Source organism: Gadus chalcogrammus, chromosome 6 (genome assembly GCF_026213295.1).
Source record: "Gadus chalcogrammus isolate NIFS_2021 chromosome 6, NIFS_Gcha_1.0, whole genome shotgun sequence".
Lineage (NCBI taxonomy): Eukaryota > Metazoa > Chordata > Actinopteri > Gadiformes > Gadidae > Gadus > Gadus chalcogrammus.
The window spans coordinates 20,966,412-20,990,030 of record NC_079417.1 but is presented as its reverse complement, the minus strand read 5'-3'; the positions used below and the strand labels follow the sequence as shown (position 1 = coordinate 20,990,030).

General features: G+C 46.8%; 1 protein-coding gene across 1 annotated transcript in view; it reads left to right on the top strand.

The window, feature by feature from the left end:
* Nucleotides 1-116: 116 nt before the first annotated feature.
* gcn1 (GCN1 activator of EIF2AK4) overlaps nucleotides 117-23,619 on the top strand; it is a 32,575-nt gene continuing 9,072 nt past the window's right edge. The window contains exons 1-42 of the mRNA XM_056592716.1: nucleotides 117-218; nucleotides 788-890; nucleotides 981-1,044; nucleotides 1,338-1,469; nucleotides 1,988-2,096; nucleotides 3,491-3,589; nucleotides 5,465-5,599; nucleotides 5,911-6,088; nucleotides 6,180-6,254; nucleotides 6,370-6,498; nucleotides 6,613-6,663; nucleotides 6,762-6,860; nucleotides 6,976-7,149; nucleotides 7,252-7,404; nucleotides 7,528-7,620; nucleotides 7,713-7,788; nucleotides 9,326-9,485; nucleotides 10,201-10,390; nucleotides 10,871-10,995; nucleotides 11,095-11,273; nucleotides 11,604-11,697; nucleotides 11,796-11,909; nucleotides 12,007-12,205; nucleotides 12,314-12,463; nucleotides 12,944-13,125; nucleotides 13,535-13,615; nucleotides 13,932-14,075; nucleotides 14,762-14,886; nucleotides 14,967-15,156; nucleotides 15,256-15,326; nucleotides 16,217-16,382; nucleotides 16,708-16,902; nucleotides 17,831-18,077; nucleotides 18,321-18,442; nucleotides 18,675-18,789; nucleotides 19,850-20,029; nucleotides 20,208-20,428; nucleotides 20,530-20,598; nucleotides 21,490-21,628; nucleotides 22,004-22,200; nucleotides 22,767-22,909; nucleotides 23,429-23,546. Of these exons, the coding sequence (XP_056448691.1) occupies nucleotides 201-218; nucleotides 788-890; nucleotides 981-1,044; nucleotides 1,338-1,469; nucleotides 1,988-2,096; nucleotides 3,491-3,589; nucleotides 5,465-5,599; nucleotides 5,911-6,088; nucleotides 6,180-6,254; nucleotides 6,370-6,498; nucleotides 6,613-6,663; nucleotides 6,762-6,860; nucleotides 6,976-7,149; nucleotides 7,252-7,404; nucleotides 7,528-7,620; nucleotides 7,713-7,788; nucleotides 9,326-9,485; nucleotides 10,201-10,390; nucleotides 10,871-10,995; nucleotides 11,095-11,273; nucleotides 11,604-11,697; nucleotides 11,796-11,909; nucleotides 12,007-12,205; nucleotides 12,314-12,463; nucleotides 12,944-13,125; nucleotides 13,535-13,615; nucleotides 13,932-14,075; nucleotides 14,762-14,886; nucleotides 14,967-15,156; nucleotides 15,256-15,326; nucleotides 16,217-16,382; nucleotides 16,708-16,902; nucleotides 17,831-18,077; nucleotides 18,321-18,442; nucleotides 18,675-18,789; nucleotides 19,850-20,029; nucleotides 20,208-20,428; nucleotides 20,530-20,598; nucleotides 21,490-21,628; nucleotides 22,004-22,200; nucleotides 22,767-22,909; nucleotides 23,429-23,546 (5,604 nt within the window). The 5' untranslated portion in view covers nucleotides 117-200. The remainder of the gene's footprint in view (nucleotides 219-787; nucleotides 891-980; nucleotides 1,045-1,337; nucleotides 1,470-1,987; nucleotides 2,097-3,490; nucleotides 3,590-5,464; nucleotides 5,600-5,910; nucleotides 6,089-6,179; nucleotides 6,255-6,369; nucleotides 6,499-6,612; nucleotides 6,664-6,761; nucleotides 6,861-6,975; nucleotides 7,150-7,251; nucleotides 7,405-7,527; nucleotides 7,621-7,712; nucleotides 7,789-9,325; nucleotides 9,486-10,200; nucleotides 10,391-10,870; nucleotides 10,996-11,094; nucleotides 11,274-11,603; nucleotides 11,698-11,795; nucleotides 11,910-12,006; nucleotides 12,206-12,313; nucleotides 12,464-12,943; nucleotides 13,126-13,534; nucleotides 13,616-13,931; nucleotides 14,076-14,761; nucleotides 14,887-14,966; nucleotides 15,157-15,255; nucleotides 15,327-16,216; nucleotides 16,383-16,707; nucleotides 16,903-17,830; nucleotides 18,078-18,320; nucleotides 18,443-18,674; nucleotides 18,790-19,849; nucleotides 20,030-20,207; nucleotides 20,429-20,529; nucleotides 20,599-21,489; nucleotides 21,629-22,003; nucleotides 22,201-22,766; nucleotides 22,910-23,428; nucleotides 23,547-23,619) is intronic.

The window sequence follows — 23,619 nt, the reverse complement described above, 5'->3', positions numbered from 1 at the left end:
AAAGATTGATCATTGTATAAAGCTCAATGCTGTGACGAATAATTCAATGAAAGATAATTACACAACCAATGTTTGGCTTGATAGATTATTTTTCATAAGGATCTTTCTGAATTCTCCCGGGACGCTCAGATCCACGTGGAAACTATACTGATGACCCGGAAGTGACCGCAAAAAGTCCTTCCTGCATCAAGACCGGCAAGATGGCTGCGGACACGCAGGTTTGTTTGCTGCTTTAATTTTTAAATAGTGTTTCTATAAATGTCCAGCAAACTCAATTTAATGAACATTCATTGATATCGGAAAACGATTTGATAACCGACGCCGTGTTCCCACCCCGTGGCGGGGCACTCAGGACTGACTCGAGCGTTAGCTGGCTAGCTCGTAGCCTACATTTAAAGCCATATCCCACATTGCTAACGTGACGCAACGGGAACATTTCAACACACTTATCTGTCAGCATCATTTATCCGACCAGCTGCCACCCAGTCGACCTCTTTGAATAGTCTGCTCGCTGTTCAAGCTCCGTTTCTGACACCAATGAGATGGTCGAGCCCCAGACTGTATCTTGTACCCCCCCCAACGTCTTCTAAATATACCATCATATACAAATCTAACAAAGTGTCTAATACGATCCGCAGTACAATGCTCTGTAAGCAGTACTGGGGCTTTAGATATGCTGACACCAATTCAATATATTTGGTATTCATCACTATGAGAACATTTATATTCTTATAACATGATTAGATTTCAGAAACTGCCCAGATAAGCAAGTGGTTTTGTCTTCTAGGTTTCGGATACATTGAAGAAATTTGCTGTGAAGGTGACGACCTCAAGTGTGAATGAACGAAAGGAGATACTTGGCGAATTGAAGAAATGTCTGAATGGAAAGGGTAAGTCGTGCTTTGGTGTGATTTGATTACAGCTTAGTTTTTCATAGCTATAGCAAATTACCCTAAATGTCCTAATTTTCCCATAATCAGATTTACCAGATCCTGCCATTAAAGGACTGTGTAAACTCTTCTGCTTGACTCCACACAGATATAGGTAAGTGCTTGATGTTGTTTTAATATTAAACTAAACTGATCAATAACGTGTCTGTATATTTCAGTCATTGAATTTCATCCAGAGGGAACTTGAGTTCAATTTTTAATTTGAAACAGCTGACACTTTGAGCCTAGATTGATTTTTTTCATGCTTGTCTTTAACGAAAAGCTAGCGGTCTTGCACTAGGATGTACCGTCTACAGGTAGACCACTGACGTAAGGGTTCGAACCTAGAACCTTCTTGACTGGGAATGAACAGCCGCTAGACCATCCTGTATGTTGTCTGTTGATCAGGGACTCTGCATCCAGAAGAGAGCTCATCTCGGTCATTGCGCTGCTGGCCAAGAATCAGCCTGATGCCTTGGCCACCAACCTCCTCCAATGCCTTCAGAGCAGTGGGATCATCTGCAATGCTGGAGAACCCTGGTAAAAAGTCTACTAAAAATTAAAACTCCATTTTATATACCTTGTTTCTGGGTCACATAATCCATCTCATTGAAAACATTTTGAATGCAGCTGGTACTTTCAATTCGGGTATGAATTTGAAGATGAGCCCATGATCTGTGTACTTTTCTCCATCTCAGCCTGTGGGTTTCTTTGGGTAGGCATGGGTGAAACCACAATCAGAATATTGTCGTCTCCATTTTTGATTAATTTGTTAATATAAACAAAACAAAAAAACGAAAGTGAAAATAAATAGCATTTGTGATATCCCAGAGCTATCGGCTTTACTGTTCCCTTTGAGTTTAGTACAGCAAAGCAGACGTGCCTCGTTTACATTTACTTTTATCAGAATGGTTCATTTATTTTTAGTATACAAACAACCAACTGTTCGACCTTAGCGTTGTCTTCTGAATGACGGTTGGTCCACATGAATGTTAAGCAGTCAACAGGTTGTTCATTATGTCTTGTATTGTAATGGCCTTTTCATGCTTTGTTGACAGTAAGAGCTCTGGCTCTGCAGCCTTCAGCGGCGTGTCCTGGTCGTGCCTTTTGGTCCGCTCTGTGTTCTCAACCCCAGAGAAAAGAGATGGGCCTCTGTGGAAGAAAATGGTGAGTGGGAAAAGTTATACCTACCTAATATTATATTTCATGCATTTGATTATATTGCACATTATTCAACGTTGCTGAAGATACAGCAAGACTGAAAATGATAGCTTATTCATTTAAAGGGGACATGTTATGAAAACAACTTTTCCTGGGATTTGGGGTGTTGTTTTGGGTCTCGGAGGCTCCCACACGCATACAAACTTTGAAAAAAGTCTGTACATTTTTTGAGTTAGATATATGCATTTCTGAAAGTACCCCGCCTACAGTTACCAAACGAGAGTCAGTTTCGGCGTCCTCTCCTACATAGGAAGAGGGCACAGTTGAATATTACCTCCCACTTCCCTACTCCCCTCCAATCAGAGCATAGCTAAGTTTTTGTGAACCAGCGGGCGAGCAGCTCCGGCGGGGGGAACTCGGCGGCAGCCCTGCACAGCTAAGCTCCGGGAGTACAATCCCTTTCTCTGCCGCCAAAGCTTCGGCGGCAGTCCGGAGGAGGAGACATGGAGGAGAAAGGGATTGTACCGCCGGAGCTGAGCTGCCTGACTGCTGCCGAGCTACCCCCGCTGGACTGCCGCCGATGCTAGTCCGACGGGGGTAGCTCGGCGGCGGTCGCGCGGTCGGACAGCTTCGGCGAGCTGTACTCCGGGAGCTGAACTGCCGCCGAAGCTGGCAGGTCTGGAGGTCTCGGCGGCAGTCAGGCAACTCCGGCGCGGGGATCTCGGCGGGAAGTCCGGCAGCTCAGCTCCCGGATCAAATCCCTTTCTCCTTCATGTCGTGGTTCATGGACTTCAGAGAGTCAAGGCCAAAATTCCTTTCCCCCAGTGCCAGAGACGTCAGACGCAGTCTTTATGAAACATAATATCATCCGAGGCGCACATAGCTTTTGGCCGTGATATTAGATGTTATATTATATAAATACCCATACATTATTATATGATATAGATATAGCGCTCCAGGAGCCCGCAAACGGCAAAAATTCCCTTCTCCTCCTTGCTGTGGTTCAGTCTGACAGCTCATTGGTCAATGGTCAGCAGCCCATTTGCATTAAAGCTACAGACACCAGAAACAGCGCATTCTGAAGGGACTGAAAAAGAGGGGAATAGCAGTAGGCAAGATCTTTTTTCCTGAAAGCTACTTCCAGCAAACGGCTTCAAAAACATGTTTTCTAGAACTCAAATACTATGTTTACTTGTTGGGAAAACACCATCATATTTCTTCTTTAAAATTTCACCATACATTCAATCAATAGGTCTGTTGATACATTTTCTAGCACTTTATTCTAGTAGGCATCTATTTTTCGGCACCCTCTCTCTTTTCACTCCTACCAATGTTCCAATCTGGAATCAAGGAAATCATGTTGCATAATAAATACCTTAAGATCTTATTTTGTCTCGCAGGTGGAGGTCCAGAGTCTTTTCCTGGCAGAGGTGGTCGGGGGAGCTCAGACCACTGCCATTAACTCTTCCCTGAAGACCCTCTGCCAAATATGGAAAGAAGTAAGTAAAAAGCAGACCCGTGTCCACTTTAGTTAAGTGTGTAAGACCAGTGTCTAACCCATAGTGTTTGCCAGATTTTCTTTCTGGGGTCCCAAACCAATGTGTCTAAATTCACAATGGGTAACTTGGGAAGAGCATCATGGCAAGTTAATTATAGTCATGTTATGCATTTAAGATTAAATAAATTAATCTCATAATTCCATATCATTAATACAAACAACATGATATAGACCATAGTAATCTTTAATATTGGAATCATCTTATAATAATGATCAGAGCACATTTCATTATTTTCTTTAATTGGTATCCATTCCTTTAGGTTTGAGTAGAGCGGAAGATAAATCAATTAAAATGTCACAATCAATAATTTAATCAGGTCTACTCTGCGTCATGTTATTCAACTGTGCATATTATTTTTGTCTTGAACACCTGCTAACCAATGCAATACGTAAGCCTGCTCGGATTTACATGATTGCACGCCAGTCCGGTGTACCGGAGGAGAGAATTCAGTCTATTTCGAGTCTTGAGTTCATTTCTATTTTTGTGAGTGCAGGAAATACCACTTCAAATTAGTATCATGTCGTGAAGGGAATACAATGCTTGCCTTGATTAACACCTCAGCCCAAACCGAGTTATGAGTTCCCGTTTTATGAGCGTTTGATCAACTTTTGCATTGGGCTGGGGAGGGCTGCCATAATAATCCATGGACACTGCTCCTCTGCCTGTGTTGCGGATCCGCCCAAACCAAAAAAAAAATTCAATTCTCAGTGGCGACACAATAGCGGCCACTCACAACTTTCATTGATGAATTATGACATTCTTTGTACAGTGAAGTTATTCTGGTTCCGAAATTGAATCGGGTCATCAGGTACATGCAAATGTGGTCTGTGGAGCACATGTAACGGCCCGTTGACTTGAGACAGATGGTGAAATGATTCAGCCAAGTAAAAGGATATTAACATTTGGCTCGACAATATTTAAACACATTATTTCTGTATCTGAATGCAGGGGTGCTAATCTAGACGTGCAGCGTCAGACCAAAAAGTCTGCTGCACACCCACTCGGATTTGCTTTGGCTACTGCGGCGGCCTATGCCAATATTTCCAATGGTCGAATGTGAACAATATGAGCTTGTGATTTGGCCTGAATGTGAGAGGCTAGCCTAAATCCGGAGTGCCTCTCACATTGAACAACATGTGAACAATATGAGCTATTAATTTGGCCTGAATGTGAGAGGCTAGCCTAAATCTGGAGTGCCTAGTTAGAATGATATTGGATAGTCAACAGATAATCATGCTCTGAATTAGCGGTTGCAGTGAACCCAAACAAGTTTATCGTATGAGTCCTGTGTGTCTAGTGGTGTAGACTTATCGTTTGGTCACTATTTCTATACAATCTGCGAAATCAAAAGTACCTTGCCCTTGCCCTTGCTTTAATATAACGCAATTTTGGCTCATTGAAGATCGAAAGCAGTTTAACCTCTTCAACCTGATATGAACCGTATCAGGGTGCAGCGTCCAAAGGCATTCCAGACACCTAACTCTATATATATATATATATATATATATATATATATATATAGTATAACTACGTTGTGTGGCGCATTTCATAGACCAGATCGCTCATTATAACTCTGACACACAACAGTGCAAAAGAAGTATAACAAAGTCACCATGGAAATGGTAGAAAAAAGAAATCTCAACCCAAAAACATTATTTTATTTTTTTATTCATAGTGAAAGAGAAACCCGTCATGATTTTATACAACGGTGTTGCATAGTTCTTTCGGTATATCGGCCAACCCTTTTGTCTGCAGAGCAGAAATGTTTTGACGAGAGCAGGTGTGTAACGTTTTTGCTTTTTTCCACTCCACCAGAACTCGGGTTTGGTGGATGAATACATCAGCACCCTGTTGATTCTGGAGCAGAACCCGGTCCATCTTGTGCTGCTGGGGGTGTGTTTCGACTTCTGCACAACACAGAAGGACATGGCCACCATTAACAAGCACAAGGTGAGCTTTTTATTAGCTAGTTTATACACTTTGTATATGTTTTTCAGCCTTTTATTGTGTGTATTAGGGATGTTCAGTGACGCCAATATCTGTAGCTGTATTGGTAATTCGGTATCGTTTATACCAGAAGGGCGCAAATTTAGAGGATATTAAAAAAAAGTAAGTCCAAAAAGTATTTTTTCCTTCCAAATGAATGAAAAAAGTTATAAGAAATATATCCAGGAACTTATCCGTGAACACCCCTAGCGTTGTAGGGGCCTTTGCTCTAAATACTAACGCAAAAAGAGTATTGACCAACTTGCCTTCCTCAGAGTGCCCTGCTGGACCTGTACGTTAAGTCGGTCCTAATGAGCAAGACGAGGCCCCAGCAGCACGTGCTGAACAAGAGCGGCTCCATGCTGCGCCACGTCTCCCACTCCGAGTTCAAAGACCTGCTGCTGCCCGCCATGCAGAAGAGCATGCTGAGGAGCCCGGAGAACGCCATGCAGAGTGAGCAGCCTGCCGCTGTTTCTCTCCATTCAACAGACTTCCAAGTGGCACCATTATCACTGACATCCTATGTTCTCCTTTCTATCCGCAGCTGTTTCCTGCCTGCTGGCCGCAGTGACCCTTGACCTCAGCCAGTACGCCATGGATGTTGGGAAGGCTGTTGCAAGTAAGTGTGTGTGTGTGTGTGTGTGTGTGTAAGATTGATGATGGCGTTACATCCTACATTCCCTGGGTGAACCAGCTTTTTATTTCATTTATAACATTGCATCTGTGTGTCTCAGGCCAACTGAAGGCTAACAACCCCCAGCTGATGCAGGAGGCTGTGCAGGCCATGCAAAATCTGGCCCAGCAGTGCAGTGACCCCACCTCCATACAGGAGGTGGTCACGCACCTCTTCCTGATTCTCGGAGGTAGAACAGTCCTCCGCCGCACTTGCTAACCCCATGGGATTTTCTTTAACCTGAAGAAGAAATGATACGCGCATGAAGAACCATCATTCCTAATCGATTCTGTTTCCTTCTCAGGATCTGAGGGAAAGTTGACAGTGGTGGCACAGAAAATCAGTGTAATATCGGGTAAAGAACTGCGAAACACCCTGTGTGATCTCTTGTCAAAGACAGTATAAAACACACATTTCTGCATGATTTGCTAACTCGTTTGTCTTTTTGTTTAGGAGTCGCTAGCTGCAGCCGCCATGCTGTGTCGGGCACCTCCAGCCAAACCCTGAGTGCCGCAGTAGCTGTGATGTTCATTCCCTATTTACAACAAGAAGGTAGCCCCCCCCAGTCGCATGGGACTGCTAAATCCTTATCTGTGCAGCCACCAGCTGCTCTCATAGAAGAACCGTCATTCACCCAGCTGCGTTCTGCTCTCCCCGCCCTCTGCAGTCCACGAGGGGACCTTGGTGCACGCCGTGTCGGTCCTGTCCCAGTGGACCAGCCGCCTGACGGTGGAGGTGCCCGCCGCCCTGCTGGACTGGCTGAAGAAGGCCTTCACCCTCAAGGCCTCCACCTCCGCCGTCCGCCACGCCTACCTGCAGGCCATGCTTGGGGCTTTCAAAGGTGAACCCCTCCCCCTTACGGTTTGCTTTCCTCTACGAGATCTCCAGCATACTGCCCCCCCCCAGCATTCACCCTGACTCTACTGTGTCAACCTCCCCTCAGGAGACACTCTGGACAAGGCCTCTGACCTGGTGGCCCTGCTCCTCCAGACGGTGGAGAAGGCGGCGGCCCAGAACTCCCAGCATGCCATGCTGGCGGAAGGCGCGGCGGCCTCCGTTCTCCTGTGTCGGCTGTCTCTGCTGGAGGCGGTCTCAGGTTAGACCCACAGATTCAGGTCATGATTCGTCGAGTGACGGTTTTGTTTCTGGCGGACAAGGAGCACAGATCCCGTTCAAGGAACGTTTCATTAACAAAAATGCGGTGTGTATGTCTTTGCAGAGGCCAAATTGGCAAATTTCTGGGGTCTGATTTTGGATGAAGCAAAGCCACTGTTCACCACCGAGAAGTTCCTCAGCCAAGCCAGTGATGAAAGTAAGGCTGCTCATTCTGCTGCAATACCACCCCCCCCCCCATACGTCAGTGTGATGACCAGCAGACAGGACTAACGTCTTCTGTGTTTCCAGCCATGTGCACCGTGCTGCAGCTGTGTGAGCGGCTCTTCCTGGACCAAGCCCACAGACTCACCCCCAGCAAGTCCAAGTGAGGCTCTTCATCCTTTATTCACCCAAGAAAATGGTTGATAATAACGTACCTCATGAGCAGTGGCGATTTTGGTTTGGAAACTCTGGTGGGGCCCATGCAGGAAAATATTATACCGCAATCCAGAAATACCACATAGGCCTATTACTACCATCACCACAAAAACAGTAGCAAGTGACAGAGGGGACCAAAATTGCAGCTGAATAATGCCATCACTCAAACGCGAATCTGACGACGTATATTAGGCTATTATAGCAATATTACCACCAAATGGCAGCGTTCAAGATCTCACAATATCAAAACTCAAGAAAACAACAACGTGGCAACAATAAAAACACAACGGCGCACACCCTTTACACAGCAATCAATATACAAAGCCACCACTCACAATATAGCATGGTTTAAGTTGTATTAAGTTTGCAGGCCACCATACTGTACAATTAACAATGAATCTAGCCTGATAGAGTGGTTGCCTATTCAGACCTGGATAATCCTGGGTGAAAATTTAAGTAAGTTTGGGCCAAGATGGTAATTACCTGTGCTTTAAGGACAGTGCTGTCTGGTCTCCTTTGTGTGGCTGAGGTGAAACACAAGCATTTTTTTCCGCTTGAACCACTCCTGGTTGAACGATCTATTCTTGTCCTTTCCCTCTTGAATAATGATTAAATCCGTCGGGCGATGTGGTCCCAAACGTTTTATCTCCAACTTCTGTTCAAGTGCTAAATCTCACATCTCACAAGTCTACACCACTAGACACACAGGACTCATACGATAAACTTGTTTGGGTTCACTGCAACCGCTAATTCAGAGCATGATTATCTGAGATACTCGACACGAGACATCATTTAATGAATGAAACGTCCATTTGTTGTTATTTACTGTAACAGTAACTGTAACAGTAACTATGTTAGCTAGCTAGCAAGATCTGATCGGCTCCCGCCGTAAACCCCGCCCTTTCTACAAATCAGCCAATGAGAAGAGCTTTGGGGCACTAAACTTCTGGCCCCACCGCCGAAACAGAAGCGGGCGCTGCGCACGCGCTTGCTCGCGCAACAGCACCAGTTATCTACACTGCAGCAGACGGGCCATCTCGGCTGGGCCCCACCGAGCGGAACAGACGAGACGGAGCAACAAACTATTTCACACACAACTACTACACTACAACAATTGCGTTCATCAAATTAAAACTGCGGACATGTAATTAATTATTAACAATTAATGTATTAACTTATGCTTAATGACATTTTTGAAAAAAAAAAGGAAAAGTATAATCGTGCCCTGCACGGCAGCATTCTCTGGTGGGGCCGTGCCCCACTGGCCCCTAATGCAAAGACGCCACTGCTCATGAGATAGAAACAGAAGGGAGCATGGTGATCCTTCGCATTGAAACAAACATTTGCTGAAAGAATCACCGGAAAAGTTGGACAAAACTTTTTTTCTTTTTTTTCAAACTTCAGTCCAACCAACCAATTGACAACGTAACTGGTCAAACTATTTTGTAATGTGTCCCTCTGACCCGGTCCCCCTCGGTTTGCAGGATGTACCACCGGGCTGTGGTGGCCGTGCTGCGGTCCCGCTCCTGGCAGGTGCGGAAGCGTGCACAGCAGATGGTGAAGAAGCTGCTGTCCGCGTTGGGCGGCTCTGGCCTGGCCCACGGCCTCCTGGGGGAGCTCTGCGTGGTCGTCAACAAGCACACGGTAAGGAGGCACTGCTCGCCACCACTGTCCCGCCAAGGAAATGGAGACTCGTGGCAGGGATGGTTCAGTGGTGTAGGGTTTGGAGTAGGGTTGCCGCGGTGTAGACATTTTCACACCGAGTAATACGCACGTGTCAACACCGGTATTACCGGTATAAACGGTATTGACTTTGAAACTATAGGGCAACCGCCATCTTCTCCGTCAACTCTCCTCTCACACTCGGTGACAGCGGCTGGCAGCACGCCAATTCTCGGCGTCTTATAACGTTCTATATATAATGGTATATATATAGTATAATATAATTGTATATATCATAATATCACGGCCAAAAGCTCTGTGCACCTCCGGATGGCCCTTGCGCGGGGAGCTCACGTAGGGATTAGGCTCCGCAGGGTTTGTTTACCGGCGTTGCTATGGTTACCGGTATTGTAAGGAAGCACGTCAATTCTCGGCACGACAATTCTCCCGCACAGAGCAGAACTGTGGCCTATTCTACACATTTTAATTTTCTAAATTATAATTATATTATTCATTTTTACTGAATTCGTTTTTTATTACTGAAAAAAAACAAAAAACGGTGTTGCCGGTGTGCAACACCGAGTAAGCGGTGTTGGCCTCAACACCGGTAACACCGGTAATACCGTATACCACGGCAACCCTAGTTTGGAGCCAACCCTTTGTGGTTCTTGACGGTGGATGTTCTGGCCCTCCCCAGCTGCAGCCTCAGGACGCGCTGGTGTCCGAGACGGGAGAGCTGACGGAGCTGGGCCGCGCCTACTCCCCCCCTCGGGCCCTGGTGGAGGCGCTGCATGTCATCTGCTCCTGCGTCGGCCAGTGGGGCGACCAGGGCGAGGCCGAGAAGATGGCCATCGCTATCATCAACGTGACGCACCATCCCTCCATAGGTACGGCCCATCGTCATGGTAACGAGACAAACGCCCATTGGCATTAGTGAGGATGATGGAGCAGAGCAAGTAGGGATGGGCATTGTTAAGATTCAACGGCGACGATGCTACTTATCGATCCAGTACTTTAACGGTACTCTTATCAGTCATTTTATAACTTGCATAAAAAACAATTGACGGTGAAAGAAAAGGCTGTGGCATAGGGTAACACAAGACGGAGGAACATCCTGCTTGGGTCAAGCGTTACCTGGGGTGAGCATTTCTGGTGATCAAGAATAGCGCCGGTGTGTTGTTTCCGAGCTCCTGAATAGCACTAGAAGCCTATACTTCTAAATGCTTCTGCACTGAAAGCAGTATCAAGCCATTGTTTACATGCATACTTCTATGACCTGCGACCTCAACAATTTAAATTCATTGTAAAACAGGCTTTTGGTGTGTTTTAGTTATTAAGCATTTCCTCCCCCCTCCCTGTGGTTGTAGTGGCCACCCGGCCTGGCTTTTGGCCCGTGCTGCTGTCCGCCATGAAGCTGCAGACCCCTGACTTCATCGAGACCCACCTGGAGAGCATCCTGCCCCACCTGCTGGAGCTCAACGCAGATAACCAGGTCTGGCAGCCCTGTCACTTATCAAGGCCGCATCGCGTCCCGTCGATGTCTCACTGGTCCATGTCTTTACTCTTCATCTGTCTTTTCGTGTGACTTTAGGCGGTGAGGAATGCTGTCGGCGCCCTGTCCACTCTGTCCCCCACCAAGCTGTTGCCGAGGGTGATGGAGCAGGTGATCGAATGGCTGACGCGGTTGGAGCTTCGCCAGGTGACCCGGGAGGAGTACGCCATCATGCTCACCCCCGAGGGAGAGCTCTACGACAAGAGCATCGTCCAGAGGTACACATGTGGCCACTCACCATCAAGTAGGGTCGACTCGGGGGTCCCTCAGTACATCACGAATCAGGGTTTAGACAAAGAGTGAACAATGGGGCCCCAGGCTGAATTAGGCTTAATGCATGATCATGCTTCATTTATGACAGCGAAACAGCATTGGAAAGCCTTTGGTTGGTTCCAATTATTTAAAAGTTATGCATTTATTTTTGGGTGATTTATTAAACGCCTTGAATCAAAGGGAATTTCTTCTTTCGTAACCTAATCAATTGCATTTTCACTACAGACCTTTTGTCGTAGTATAACCACTAATCCTCACTCTCCTTGGCCCCCCAGCGCCCAGCAGGAAAGCACCAAGAAGGGCAGCATCAAGCGAGAGAACAAGGCCTACTCCTACAAGGAGCAGATCTTTGAGCTGGAGCTCCAAGAGGTGGGGTCCTCTACGACGACGCGCGTCTGATCCCAGTTCAGCGACTTGTTGTGCGGGGGGCACTCTGTTGACCGCTGTTCTCCCTCGATGCTTTGCAGGAGATCAGGAAGAAGAAGGGCCTCAAGGACGAGGTGCAGCTGAGCAGCAAGCAGAAGGAGATGATTCAGGCACAGGTGGAGAGGGAGTCCACCATCCGCAAGAGGCTCCAGGGGGTACGTAATCTGGGTCAAACCTCCTCTCGGCCCATTGGGTCTCCGGTTCTCTGTTCTGACCCACTCTCTGCCCCCCCCCCCCCCCCCCCCCCCCCAGCTGGACGTGGAGCTCCAGTGTGCCGTGGGCCTGCTGGACGCCGTGCTGAAGGAGGGGCCCCCCCAGATCGTGTGGCAGCTGCCCAGCGTCCTCCAGGCCCTGATGCCCCTCCTGCAGTCCCCGCTGGCCTCCCCCCGCATCAGACGGGTCTTCCTGGACATCGGGGTCTGCCTCATGCCCAAACACATGCACCAACTAGGTATGGGATCCGAGACGGCCCCTCTACGACTCTGTTGTGGTATTCATTATTGGCTCATCCTTAGGGTGAAACTGAGTTTCTGTGTTTCATTCTCTCTCTCAATCAAAGCAATGCTGGTGGGTCATGTGACCCTGCGCCTTGTGAAGCCGGCCTGTGAGCTGGACCCGGCCTGGTCCCAGGAGGAGCTGGACACGGCGACCCAGCGCACAGTCCAGCTGCTCTACAATCACACCGTCCCTCAGAGGGAGAGCAAGGCTGGTGAGGACAGACCACACACACAGATTAAATGCATTAAGATGAGATAACAGGCTCTCGATTTTTCATCAAAACAATTCAGGCCCCCACAATTTGTATATAACCTTTTTATAAACTAGATCAAATAAATGCATTTGGTTAACAGGCACTTTTTTTTCCATATCATATATGCAACTCAGAATTTAGTCCATAAAAGCCTTGTGTATCAAATTAACCCGTGTGCCTATGGGTAAAAAGGGCATCACCTTGTGGACTAACCCAAACCCCCTTCCCAGTCTACCAGGAAAAACTAACCTAATCAGTACACAGATGTTAAAACAAGCATAAAACTCTTAGTGGAGCTTAAACTCTCACCAGGTCAGAAATAGAGTTCCCAAAGTAGTTTTAACGGTCGGTGACCTCACCTTGCACCCAGAGACGCCCGTCCCTGTAGTGATGGTTTTATCTGATTCACCCGTTTGTTTCCTCGCCTCTCATTTCCAGACGTGACTCCTCTCTCCGCCCCAGCGTTCTCCTTCTGCTTCCCGCTCCTCAACGCCATGCTGAGGGACTCGTCCGGCAGCACGGAGGAGTCCGAGAGCCTCATGACCCGCGCCCTGCAGGTGGTGGAAGTGCACGCCGAGCTCCGCGCAGAGACGGAGGTCACGGACACCTTCATTGACGAGGTGAGCGTCTAAGCTGCCGCTCCTCTAGGGAGGTTTATCGTCTGCTGTTGTGTTGCGGGTGGAACACTAACTACATCCTTCATTTTGAAGAAACAATCTTGTATGCTTCATTTATCTCCACCTTATCTACGTCTGCGGACGTCGATGAGATGGAGAAACATGAAGCATTGTAACATGAAGCATTAAGCAACAAGATTGTTTCTTCATTTTGAAGAAACTGTGTGCTTCTTGTGTCTCCGCACTCTTCACTTCATGTATCTTCTTCAATATGAATAAACCATTTTGTATGCTTCATGTATCTCCACATCATCAAGCATGGTGGAGAAATGTCATGTATCATGAGTTAAGTTTCTGTTGTTCAGGCCAGCAGTGCTTTTTAACTAGGGCGTGTGTTTTGTTCTTGTGTCAGAACGGCCCAGAGCTGCTTCCCCGTGTGGGCATGCTCCAGCTGCTCACCCAGGTCGTCGCCACCTCCACCCCCAGGCTCCAGGTACACACCCAGAACTGCACATCAGGATGTTGTAGAACCATCAGCTATATGTTGTTGAGTTGGGGATTGATCACAGTTTGGTGTAGTATTGGAAAAACTTGATTATCATTATTAATATATTTATTTTTACGATCGTTTGATTTTATTCCAACGACGATATTAAGTCATCAGCATTAAATAGCTTGCCTAGGAAACAAATATATACCCAATGCGTATTAAAGTGATGGTGTTAGGTTACATGTTGGCTGATTGAAGTCCTATCCATTCACATGGAGCCATCATCCGGGCTCAATGCTAACCGTGTCTGTGTGTGCAGGTGTTGGCGGCCCAGGTTCTGACCGCCCTGTGCTCCAGCTCTGGAGGGGAGAAGGGCTGTGCCGTGGCGGAGCAGTCTGAGATCGACGTGCTGCTGGCTGCCATGCTGTCGTCCTGCTTCTCCGTGCGCGACGCAGCGCTCAGGGTGAGTGGAGAGCTGCTGTTAAAGAGGGCCGCTCACTCCTCTGTATGCGGGAGGTCTATGGTTGTTGGGTTAGGATGGACCCGTCAATTGTTTTAGTCAAAGCTGTATTTAAGTATCATAATTATCTGTGGTTATTACAATAATGCGGTTGGCCCAGGCTACAATCACCTGTTTGCAGATGTCAGGACCCTCTAGACTATGGGATAGGGGAGGTAACATAAAGCCAACTAAATAATCTAAAGCAGCACAGGGCCCAAGACTGTGACGAAAATGGTTGTATGTCAAATTTTGTTTTGCATACACGTGTTTTATATGGGTCTGTCTGGAAAGTTGGTAAATCTTTTGATGTAGGAGAAGTGCGAGCAGTTGGTTCATGAGAAAATATGTTGAGAGGTGGGGTGGTAAGATAGAATATCCCCTGTGCAATAATATTTTCTTTTACCACTTATTTAAAGTGAGGGAATGATTTCAAATGAATGAGCACAAATGGATGGTCCATGACAAACAACTTGGCAAAACTGCGACAAAGTGGCTCATAAAGGAGTACACCCATATTTGTCAGGATACCAGCAAACCAACATTTTTGTGGAACCAGTAGAAAGTGGTAAGCCCTGCAGTGTGTTGGTAACCTCGTGGTTAGGGGTTTGCCGCATGGGGTTTGACTCATGCTCTGGCTCCATGTGCAGGGTCTTCTGGAGATGGAGTTTGCCCTGCCCACCGACAGCACTGAGGCAAGCGGGCTCGCTCTGCTCCAGAGGGTCTGGGTCGCCAAGTTTGACACGGAGCAGGAGATCCGAGACCTGGCTGAGAAGTAGGTTACTACATCACAACAACGGTGCCCATTGGAAGTGAAGGAACTAGGCCCTAAACCGTGTATGTGTGCGTCTCCAGGCTGTGGGACTCCCTGGGGCTGGAGCTGGTCCCCGAGCTGTGCTCCCTGCTCATCGTAGACGTCACCCACCACGAGGAGGTGGTCCGCACGGCTGGGGCCGACGCCCTCTCTAGCGCCGTGAGCCAGTACAAGGAGCAGTCCGGCCCCGTGCTCGGCAAGCTCACCGAGCTCTACCACAAGAGGCTCTATGTAAGGAAGCATCTCCCCCCCCCCCCCCCATGTACATGAGACTCCCAGTGGATGGACAGGAGTGGATGTCTAAAGATTCGCCGTTGTGTTGTTTCACAGAGGCCACCGCCCGTGCTCGACGGCCTGGGCAGAGTCATTTCTGAATCTCCGCCTGACCAGTGGGAGGCCAGGTAAACAACCACATGACTGCCTTATGGTTAATTATTAAATAATTGGTTAGACTTATAAATCATAATAAAGTTGTGGTGTTTGATACATGTGACACCCACAAAGACACCGTAAAGTTTATTATATAATTGTAGGGCTGGGCGATATGGACAAAATCTTATATCACGATATGAGTAATTTTATATCACGATATGGATATATATCACGATATGGTATTTTTGAAGTAAATTAAAATAATAAATGGCTTAAAATAACCATATTTCACATTTGATCTGTTTTTTCTTTTATTTTGAACTTAAATTTCCATGCTTACAAAGGAGTAAGTAGCGAACAATCTGTCATTAACTGCAGTGTCATATAGTGCAAACATCTTGTAAACATTGAACTGTTTTTTCAATACAAATAACATTTTTTTTTAATGGTGTGCTTCACACCTGCCTGGCTGTCAGTCAGTGCAGTGTAATATAAAATAAAAATCACAGCATCACACAAATATTTGAAATACTAATTATACACTTATAAAATAAAGTTATGTGCTGTGCAAATAGCTGGTGGTAAAAATAGAACTGTTTCTTCAATACAAATGAGATTTTTTTTGAAGTTAACAGGTGAGTCTCACACCTGCCTTGCTTCAGTCAGTGCAGTGCAATATACATTTTTTTTTCTCTCTCGGTATAAACGATATGGACAAATCTCTCCCGGTAGACACTTTCATATCGTCCACGGTATGATATCGTCATATCGCCCAGCCCTTGTATAACGTGTGATTTTAAGAGGCTCCACAACAAATCCTTTCTTCATACGCACACGGCTAGATTCAGTATATCGACCCTCTTAACTGTTAGCATGTCGTGGACGAGGGCACCCAACTCACCAAGCTCCCTCTCCTCAGGTGTGGCATCGCCCTGTCTCTGAACAAGCTGTCCCAGTACCTGGACGAACCCCAGGTCACGCCGCTCTTCCTCTTCTTCGTCCCCGACGCGCTGAACGACCGACACGCTGACGTGCGGCGCTGCATGCTGGACGCCGCCCTCGCAGCCCTCAACACGCACGGGAAGGTAGGCCACGACCCCCCCCCCCCCACATAGAGGCCTCGGTACAATTAGCTTGAAGCCTTGGACAATGACACTTTTTCTTATCCATAAATTCTGAATAAACTGATTTAGTTGACCACGTCTGGCGGTTAAAGACTCTCCAGAGAGTCTGGGGCTTACAGAGAGTCAGGGGTCAATGATTTTTCCAGTGGGAATCAGGGGGGTCAAAGACTTTTCCAGTGGGAGTCTGGGGGGGTCAGAGACTCAAGAGACTCTGGGGGGGTTAGAGGCTCACCAGACAGGGATTTTTTGTGGATCTAAAGTGTACATTCTGCCCCCCCCCTCCCAGGACAACGTGAGCGCCCTGCTGCCGGTGTTCGAGGAGTTCCTAAAGAACGCCCCGCAGGACGCCAGCTACGACGCGGTCCGCCAGAGCGTGGTCATCCTCATGGGCTCGCTCGCCAAGCATCTGGACAAGAGCGACCCCAAGGTCAAACCCATCGTGGCCAAGCTCATCACGGCGCTGTCCACGCCCTCCCAGCAGGTAAAGACCCGCAGGGCCCTCATCCTGAACGCCTAAAAGTAATAGGAGACGACAGAAGGGGCCATCCTAACTAATTTAATATGCATCATATGACATATTTTAGAGATGCATTTTATTATGGTTTCGTAACAGAAGAATTTTTGTGGCAGTATCCCTTATCTTATGCTTGTTTTAATTGGAGCAGAAAACAAATGTTAGCATAAACATATGTTGCCAACAAGGCATAGATATGACGCTAGCCAATCCAAAAACGTGCATCTTGGGTCTTAAATCCAGTGTCACAAAAACATTGCCGACCTGACCACATTTTGTACCAACTATGCTTTTCTCATGGTACGAGTTGAGTTAAAATAATGTAGAAAGTCACTTCAGGCAATTCATTTGGCTTTTAAGTTCCTCATCTTCGGGAGATTATAGCTCTATGTATTATATTTTCACCATTCAGTCAATGCTTTTATCCAAAGTGACATACATTAAGTAGAAATTTAGGGTATTTTAAGTAATTTGCATGTGTAGGTTATAAGTAAAGCACCTTGATACAGCGTTAGTTACACAAGCTATATTATTGGATTGCGGTAAGTAGCGAGAATTAATAAACACTCATACTGACACTTTGTCTGCCATATTTGCCACATTTTCTGCAGGAACTGCATTTTCTACTAATTCACGCAATTAAATATTGTCCAAGGATGACTTGTAACCGAAAGATTGCTAGTTCGATTCCCTGCTTCGGATTGTTGAGGTGTCCCCGAGCGAGACATTTAACCCCAACTACCACCGACGAGCTGGCTGTCCCCTTGCATGGTTGACACCGGTGTCTCTGTGTGAATGTGTGCATGAATGGGAGTCCCTTTGGACAGCAGTGTCTGCTCAATGTAAATAAGGACGGCAGGCTTTACCCTGTGCTTGTGGGCCCCTTTGTCATCAGGTCCAGGAGTCCGTGGCCAGCTGTCTGCCCCCGCTGGTGCCCGCCATCAAGGAGGACGCCGCGGGCATCGTACGCAACCTCCTGCAGCTGCTGCTGGAGAGCGACAAGTACGCTGAGCGCAAGGGCGCGGCATACGGGCTGGCCGGCCTGGTGAAGGGCCTGGGCATCCTGGCCCTGAAGCAGCAGGAAATCATGAGCACGCTGACGGAGGCCATCCAGGACAAGAAGAACTTCAGACGCAGGGAGGGTGGGTTAAATATTAAACTGGTGCTGTTTAAAGAAAATGTATATACATTTGCCACTGGATAACATTAGACCGGTACATTTATTTAATAACCTTTTTATTATGAAGGTATTCATAAAATTCCACAAACTGCTGTGATTACCTTCAGTAATCGCTATGCTAGAAGGAAGTTTAGTCTCTGTAGCTAGACTGAGCCAATCCTGTGTTTCCATGTACTGCTTTTGATGTACTGCTTCTCTCCCCAAGGTTCGCTGTTCGCCTTTGAGATGCTGTGCAACATGCTGGGCAAGCTGTTTGAGCCCTACGTGGTGCACGTCCTGCCCCACCTCCTGCTCTGCTTCGGAGACGGGAACCAGTACGTCAGAGAGGTGAGACTGACCGCACCCAATAATGCATTAAGACCTTGATTATTATCTAATGGGGGAAAACTTGTAACATACTGGGAGATATTGACCGTATTCGATCATGAAGATTGGGTGGCTTTCTAATGTATTAGTGGCTGTGTATTGTATTAATGGTGTGTACTGTATTAACGGTATGTAATGTATAAGTGGTGTTTAATGCCTTAACGGTGTGTGATGTTAACCCCTCCACCTCCAGGCTGCAGATGACTGCGCCAAGGCTGTGATGAGGAACCTGAGTGCCCACGGGGTGAAGCTGGTGCTGCCCTCTCTGCTGGTGGCCCTGAACGAGGAGTCCTGGAGAACGAAAGCAGGTTGGTCAGCACATCCCAAGGAATGCAAAGCATGTATTACTTTTTCCACACACATCTTCACTGGCCTGCAATGCGGTTACATTCCCCATCAACGATTCGAATGCACAGCGATCCTCAATGTATGGCATCCTCAGTTTTCTAGATCACAGCAAATTGGTACATTTTCCTTATTAAATACAAGCAGTCAGATAATCAGAACTCTCTTTTTATTTGCAAAGTGCTTTAATTAAATGAAGACTAAAACGTTCTCTAATAGAGCTGCAGCTGTGTGACCTCAATAAGTAAACAGTACAAAAACCCTTACCAGTTTGCTGTCAGCTACAAAATAACGTCTTCACATAGAAGCTGCAATGCAGGGCTCTTCCTTGATATACTTGTAGTCAATGCTGATCAACAATGATGTAAATAATGTAATCGATCCAAACCACATTCTAGACTGCTAATTCAACAAATACACAATGCTTGCCGGCCCCTAGGCCTAGCTCTTTGTTTACTGGAACTTTGATTTACAAGAACAGGGGCATGTCTCCTCTTGTCATCAACATTCCCAAAAAGATAATGTTTAGATAATGATCACTCACACGGTCTCACAGGCGAGCTGCTTTCAGTCACATAGCGTCAGCAGAGACAATAGAGTAGGGGTGCAAATGTGTACTTGAGTAAATGAGAACTCTTCAGGCACACAATACAAAGAACTAACTATTGCAAAGAAATTCTTACAACTTATAACTACATTTTGTTTTATGTTGTGTATTTTGGCCAAGTTTTCAAGCAGGAGATATACCTAGGCTCACAAAGGTGGAGCTCCCTTGATGGATAGTATTCAAATAATGACGGTGGTGGTGTATTGAAACAATCCCACATCTCATTGGCAGTTTATGTAGATGGCAGGTCGTGTTGTTAAGGTGAAAGGAGACACGCATGTCGGCTGCAGTCATCAGGGATTAAACCCTGCACCACCTGACGGCCCCACACCAACTAGCTCTGTTTCTCCTGCTGGTGTCTTTCGGCGCCCCTCCCGTCCTCACGCCTCTCCCTCCTCCTCCCCCTCATCCCCCAGGCTCCGTGGAGCTGCTGGGCGCCATGGCCTTCTGCGCCCCCAAGCAGCTGTCCTCCTGCCTGCCCAGCATCGTGCCCAAGTTGACGGAGGTGCTCACCGACTCCCACGTCAAGGTGCAGAAGGCCGGCCAGCAGGCCCTCCGGCAGATCGGCTCCGTCATCCGTAACCCCGAGATCCTGGGTAAGACGTGGGCCAGGTCAGGGACCCTCAAGAGAACCCCTCATGTAGTTCAGGGGATTGTTCAGGGGATTGTTCCTGTGACTGGGATACTGTTCATTGATCATTGATAATACGTCTGATTGTTACTCATAATATTGTTATTGGAGTTAGTAAACAATCAGATGAACTGTCCCGACAGCCATCACGCCGATCCTGCTGGACGCCCTCACCGACCCGTCCAGGCGGACCCACAACTGCCTGCAGACGCTGCTGGACACCAAGTTTGTCCACTTCATTGACGCCCCCTCCCTGGCCCTCATCATGCCCATCGTCCAGAGAGCCTTCCAGGACCGCTCCACTGACACGCGCAAGATGGCCGCCCAGATCATCGGCAACATGTACTCCCTCACGGACCAGAAGGTGCAATGTTGTTACACGTTTAACACAGCCCTAGGTTGTATTTACAGACCTGTGGCCGCATGTGTTGATACACATTTGACAGTATATGTCTTTGGTTGCAGGACTTGTCGCCATACCTACCCAGTGTCATTCCTGGACTCAAGGCCTCTCTGCTGGACCCAGTGCCTGAGGTATGTGTAGTAGTCATGCATCGCGACACAATGAAACTGGACCAAATGGACAGAAATTGTCTGGATACAGGCGTGATTTCTGTATATTTTTGTAATTTAGTTTCCTTTGTTTCTTTTTTTTTTATGCTACTAAATCCCCAAATGTCCCTTATATTAACATGACAAATTAATGCTGAAGGTTATATATTGTATATTTATTAGACATTGCAATATGAAGATGCACGATAAACATATTGTAAAAGACTGCATGGCCTTCGAAAATTACTGATGGGCACCATTTTGCAATCAGGGTCTAGTGTTAAGGGCTTAACTGGAAACAAGTAAATTGCATTTAATCAGAAGTTATTTCGCCATCTAGTGGCTATATGGTGAAATTGTTTGGCTTGGTGTCATTCACTTATTAGGTGAATGCTGCATGCAGCGCTCAACTATTGTTCTTAAGTTTTATTCTTTCTTTATATCTTTCCTCTTTAATATTCTCTACAAACTTTGGGACCTATCTCCTTCCTAAATTGTTCACATAGAGACAAATTTTAAAATGTTCCGAATAGCTTTGAATCGCATGCTTCTTTTAAGATTTTTATTTTTTTTTAAATACTTTATAAGATATTCTACTTTTAAAATACTGTATTTTCTTTAACATGGGAGTCAATGGGGGACGGTAATTTCGATATCATTTAAACTTTCTTCAGAATCACAGTTTTAGTTTCATACCGGCTTAGTTTTCAGCTATTTTCATTGAAGACGTCTGCCCATTCTGACACTCCTACTCCTACTACAGACATTGTAACTCAATAATTTTTCAACCGTTTACCTTCGGTCACCTCACTTGCCTTCACAAGAGTGTGTGTGTCCCAAGCTGACCGCCTCCTCTCCCCGCTCTCCCTACAGGTGCGCACGGTCTCGGCCAAGGCCCTGGGGGCCATGGTGAAGGGCATGGGGGAGAGCTGCTTCGACGACCTGCTGCCCTGGCTCATGGAGACCCTTGCCTCGGAGCAGAGCTCTGTGGACCGCTCCGGGGCCGCTCAAGGTGGGTCCCCCCCCAGCCCCAGGGTTCCTCCTGACCCCCTCGTCAGTTGGTGCTCGGTCCGTCTATGTACAGCAGAAGGCTGTTTGGGTGGACCTAAAATAGGTCATTTAATGTAGGAATGGGCTGGGATGATCACCAGTATCAGGTTATACTAATCCATTAAAGCATTTGTATTTTTGTCCTTTATTTTCCACCATTAAATGTCTTGAGGGGAAATAGTTTCCATATTCAACTTTGTGGACTCCATTGTTCCGAAGTGGCTCATTTTATACGATTAAATAATATAGATTGACAGATTAATCTTGGCGAGAATAGTAATCTAACTGTAGTGAGATCATGGATGTAACACACGGAGATCTCCTCTGCCTGTCCCAGGTCTGGCGGAGGTGATGGCTGGCCTGGGAGTGGAGAAGCTGGACAAGCTGATGCCAGACGTGGTGCACACGGCCAGCAAGGTGGACATCGCCTCCCACGTGAGGGACGGCTACATCATGATGTTCATCTACCTGCCCCTGACCTTTGGGGACAGGTTCACCCCCTACGTTGGCCCCATCATCCCCTGCATCCTGAAGGTACTGTCCTACAGCTTTTCTCCATGTAGGCTTTTATTCATGCTTTTGGTTTCCGAATAGTAAATGGAAAAGGCTTAAACTGATCATTATCTACTGTGTACTTCTGTAACAGAAGTTTTCCAAATTGTCACATTTTACCATTCGACTTATTCCTGTGCTAAATTAGCAGAGCTCAACTGTTTTCTGTTTGCATGCGCTTATCTCAGAGTGCATTAGTGCTGCGGTGCAACTCTCATTGAAGCTTTGGATAGTGTGCAAACCACCTTTTTTAAGATGTGTGTCTTAAGGGGGACTCGGGTGCACTCAGACACTCTTAACCCTTAATTCCAGCCCTGCTCTAAACCTTCAATGCCATCAAAATAAACTAAGAACAAGAAATCAAACCTGAAATCAAATCTTCTGACGCGTGTAGTCCTTCTATTACGCATGAGCCCTGCTGAATCAGAGGTAAACACTAGTTAAGTTTAAAACAACAATGGTTCCCCGTTCTCCCAAATCCTGAAACTGCAGAGAAACAAAGCTCGGTAGTGGTTTTAACCAGGCATGTGCGTCTCTGTGCGACCCAGGCTCTGGCGGATGAGAACGAGTACGTGAGGGACACCGCTCTGCGGGCCGGCCAGCGGATCATCAGCATGTACGCCGAGACCGCCATCGCCCTGCTGCTCCCCGAGCTGGAGCAGGGCCTGTTCGATGACCTGTGGAGGATCAGGTCAGCACCCAGACTTTAGAGGGACTTAAACCCACTCCTACGTGATGTGCAGTGAATTCAGTTTGTTTGGGGTGAGGGGGGGGCTTCTTGCTTCAAGTTGACTGCAGGTAGACTCAGGGCATTGGGAATCAAACACAGTAACTTTTCTTCTGTGAGTGCAACTTCCAGACGAAGATTAAGAAACACACATTCAATTGTAAATGTTTTTTGTTATTGGCCATCTTATTGACTAAGGAACTAGTGGCCAGAGGCAGCACTGAAAATGATGGAGGTGTCTTTTATCCTGAGATGTTTCATTAAGCTATAAAGAACTATAGAAGGATGGTTAGCTTGCGTTTGTAGCAAGCATGTGATGCTTGCTACAGTGGGACCTTGAGCAGTAGCTTTAGGTTATTAACTGGGTCGAGATCCTATACACCTTGTGTATAGCATCTTGTTGAGATCCAGAGTGTATAATCAGTGGAGAGAAAGAAGTGCGCAGTCACACATGTTGACCAGCTATTCTGTGTCGCGCTACAGGTTCAGCTCCGTGCAGCTGCTTGGAGATCTGTTGTTCCACATCTCTGGAGTGACAGGAAAGATGACCACGGAGACAGCCTCAGAGGACGACAACTTCGGCACAGCGGCTTCCAACAAAGTACGCTTGGACAATATGAGGGCTCCGATAAAACTTATACCATGTCCGGGATGAACAGCCAATTTAATCTTGA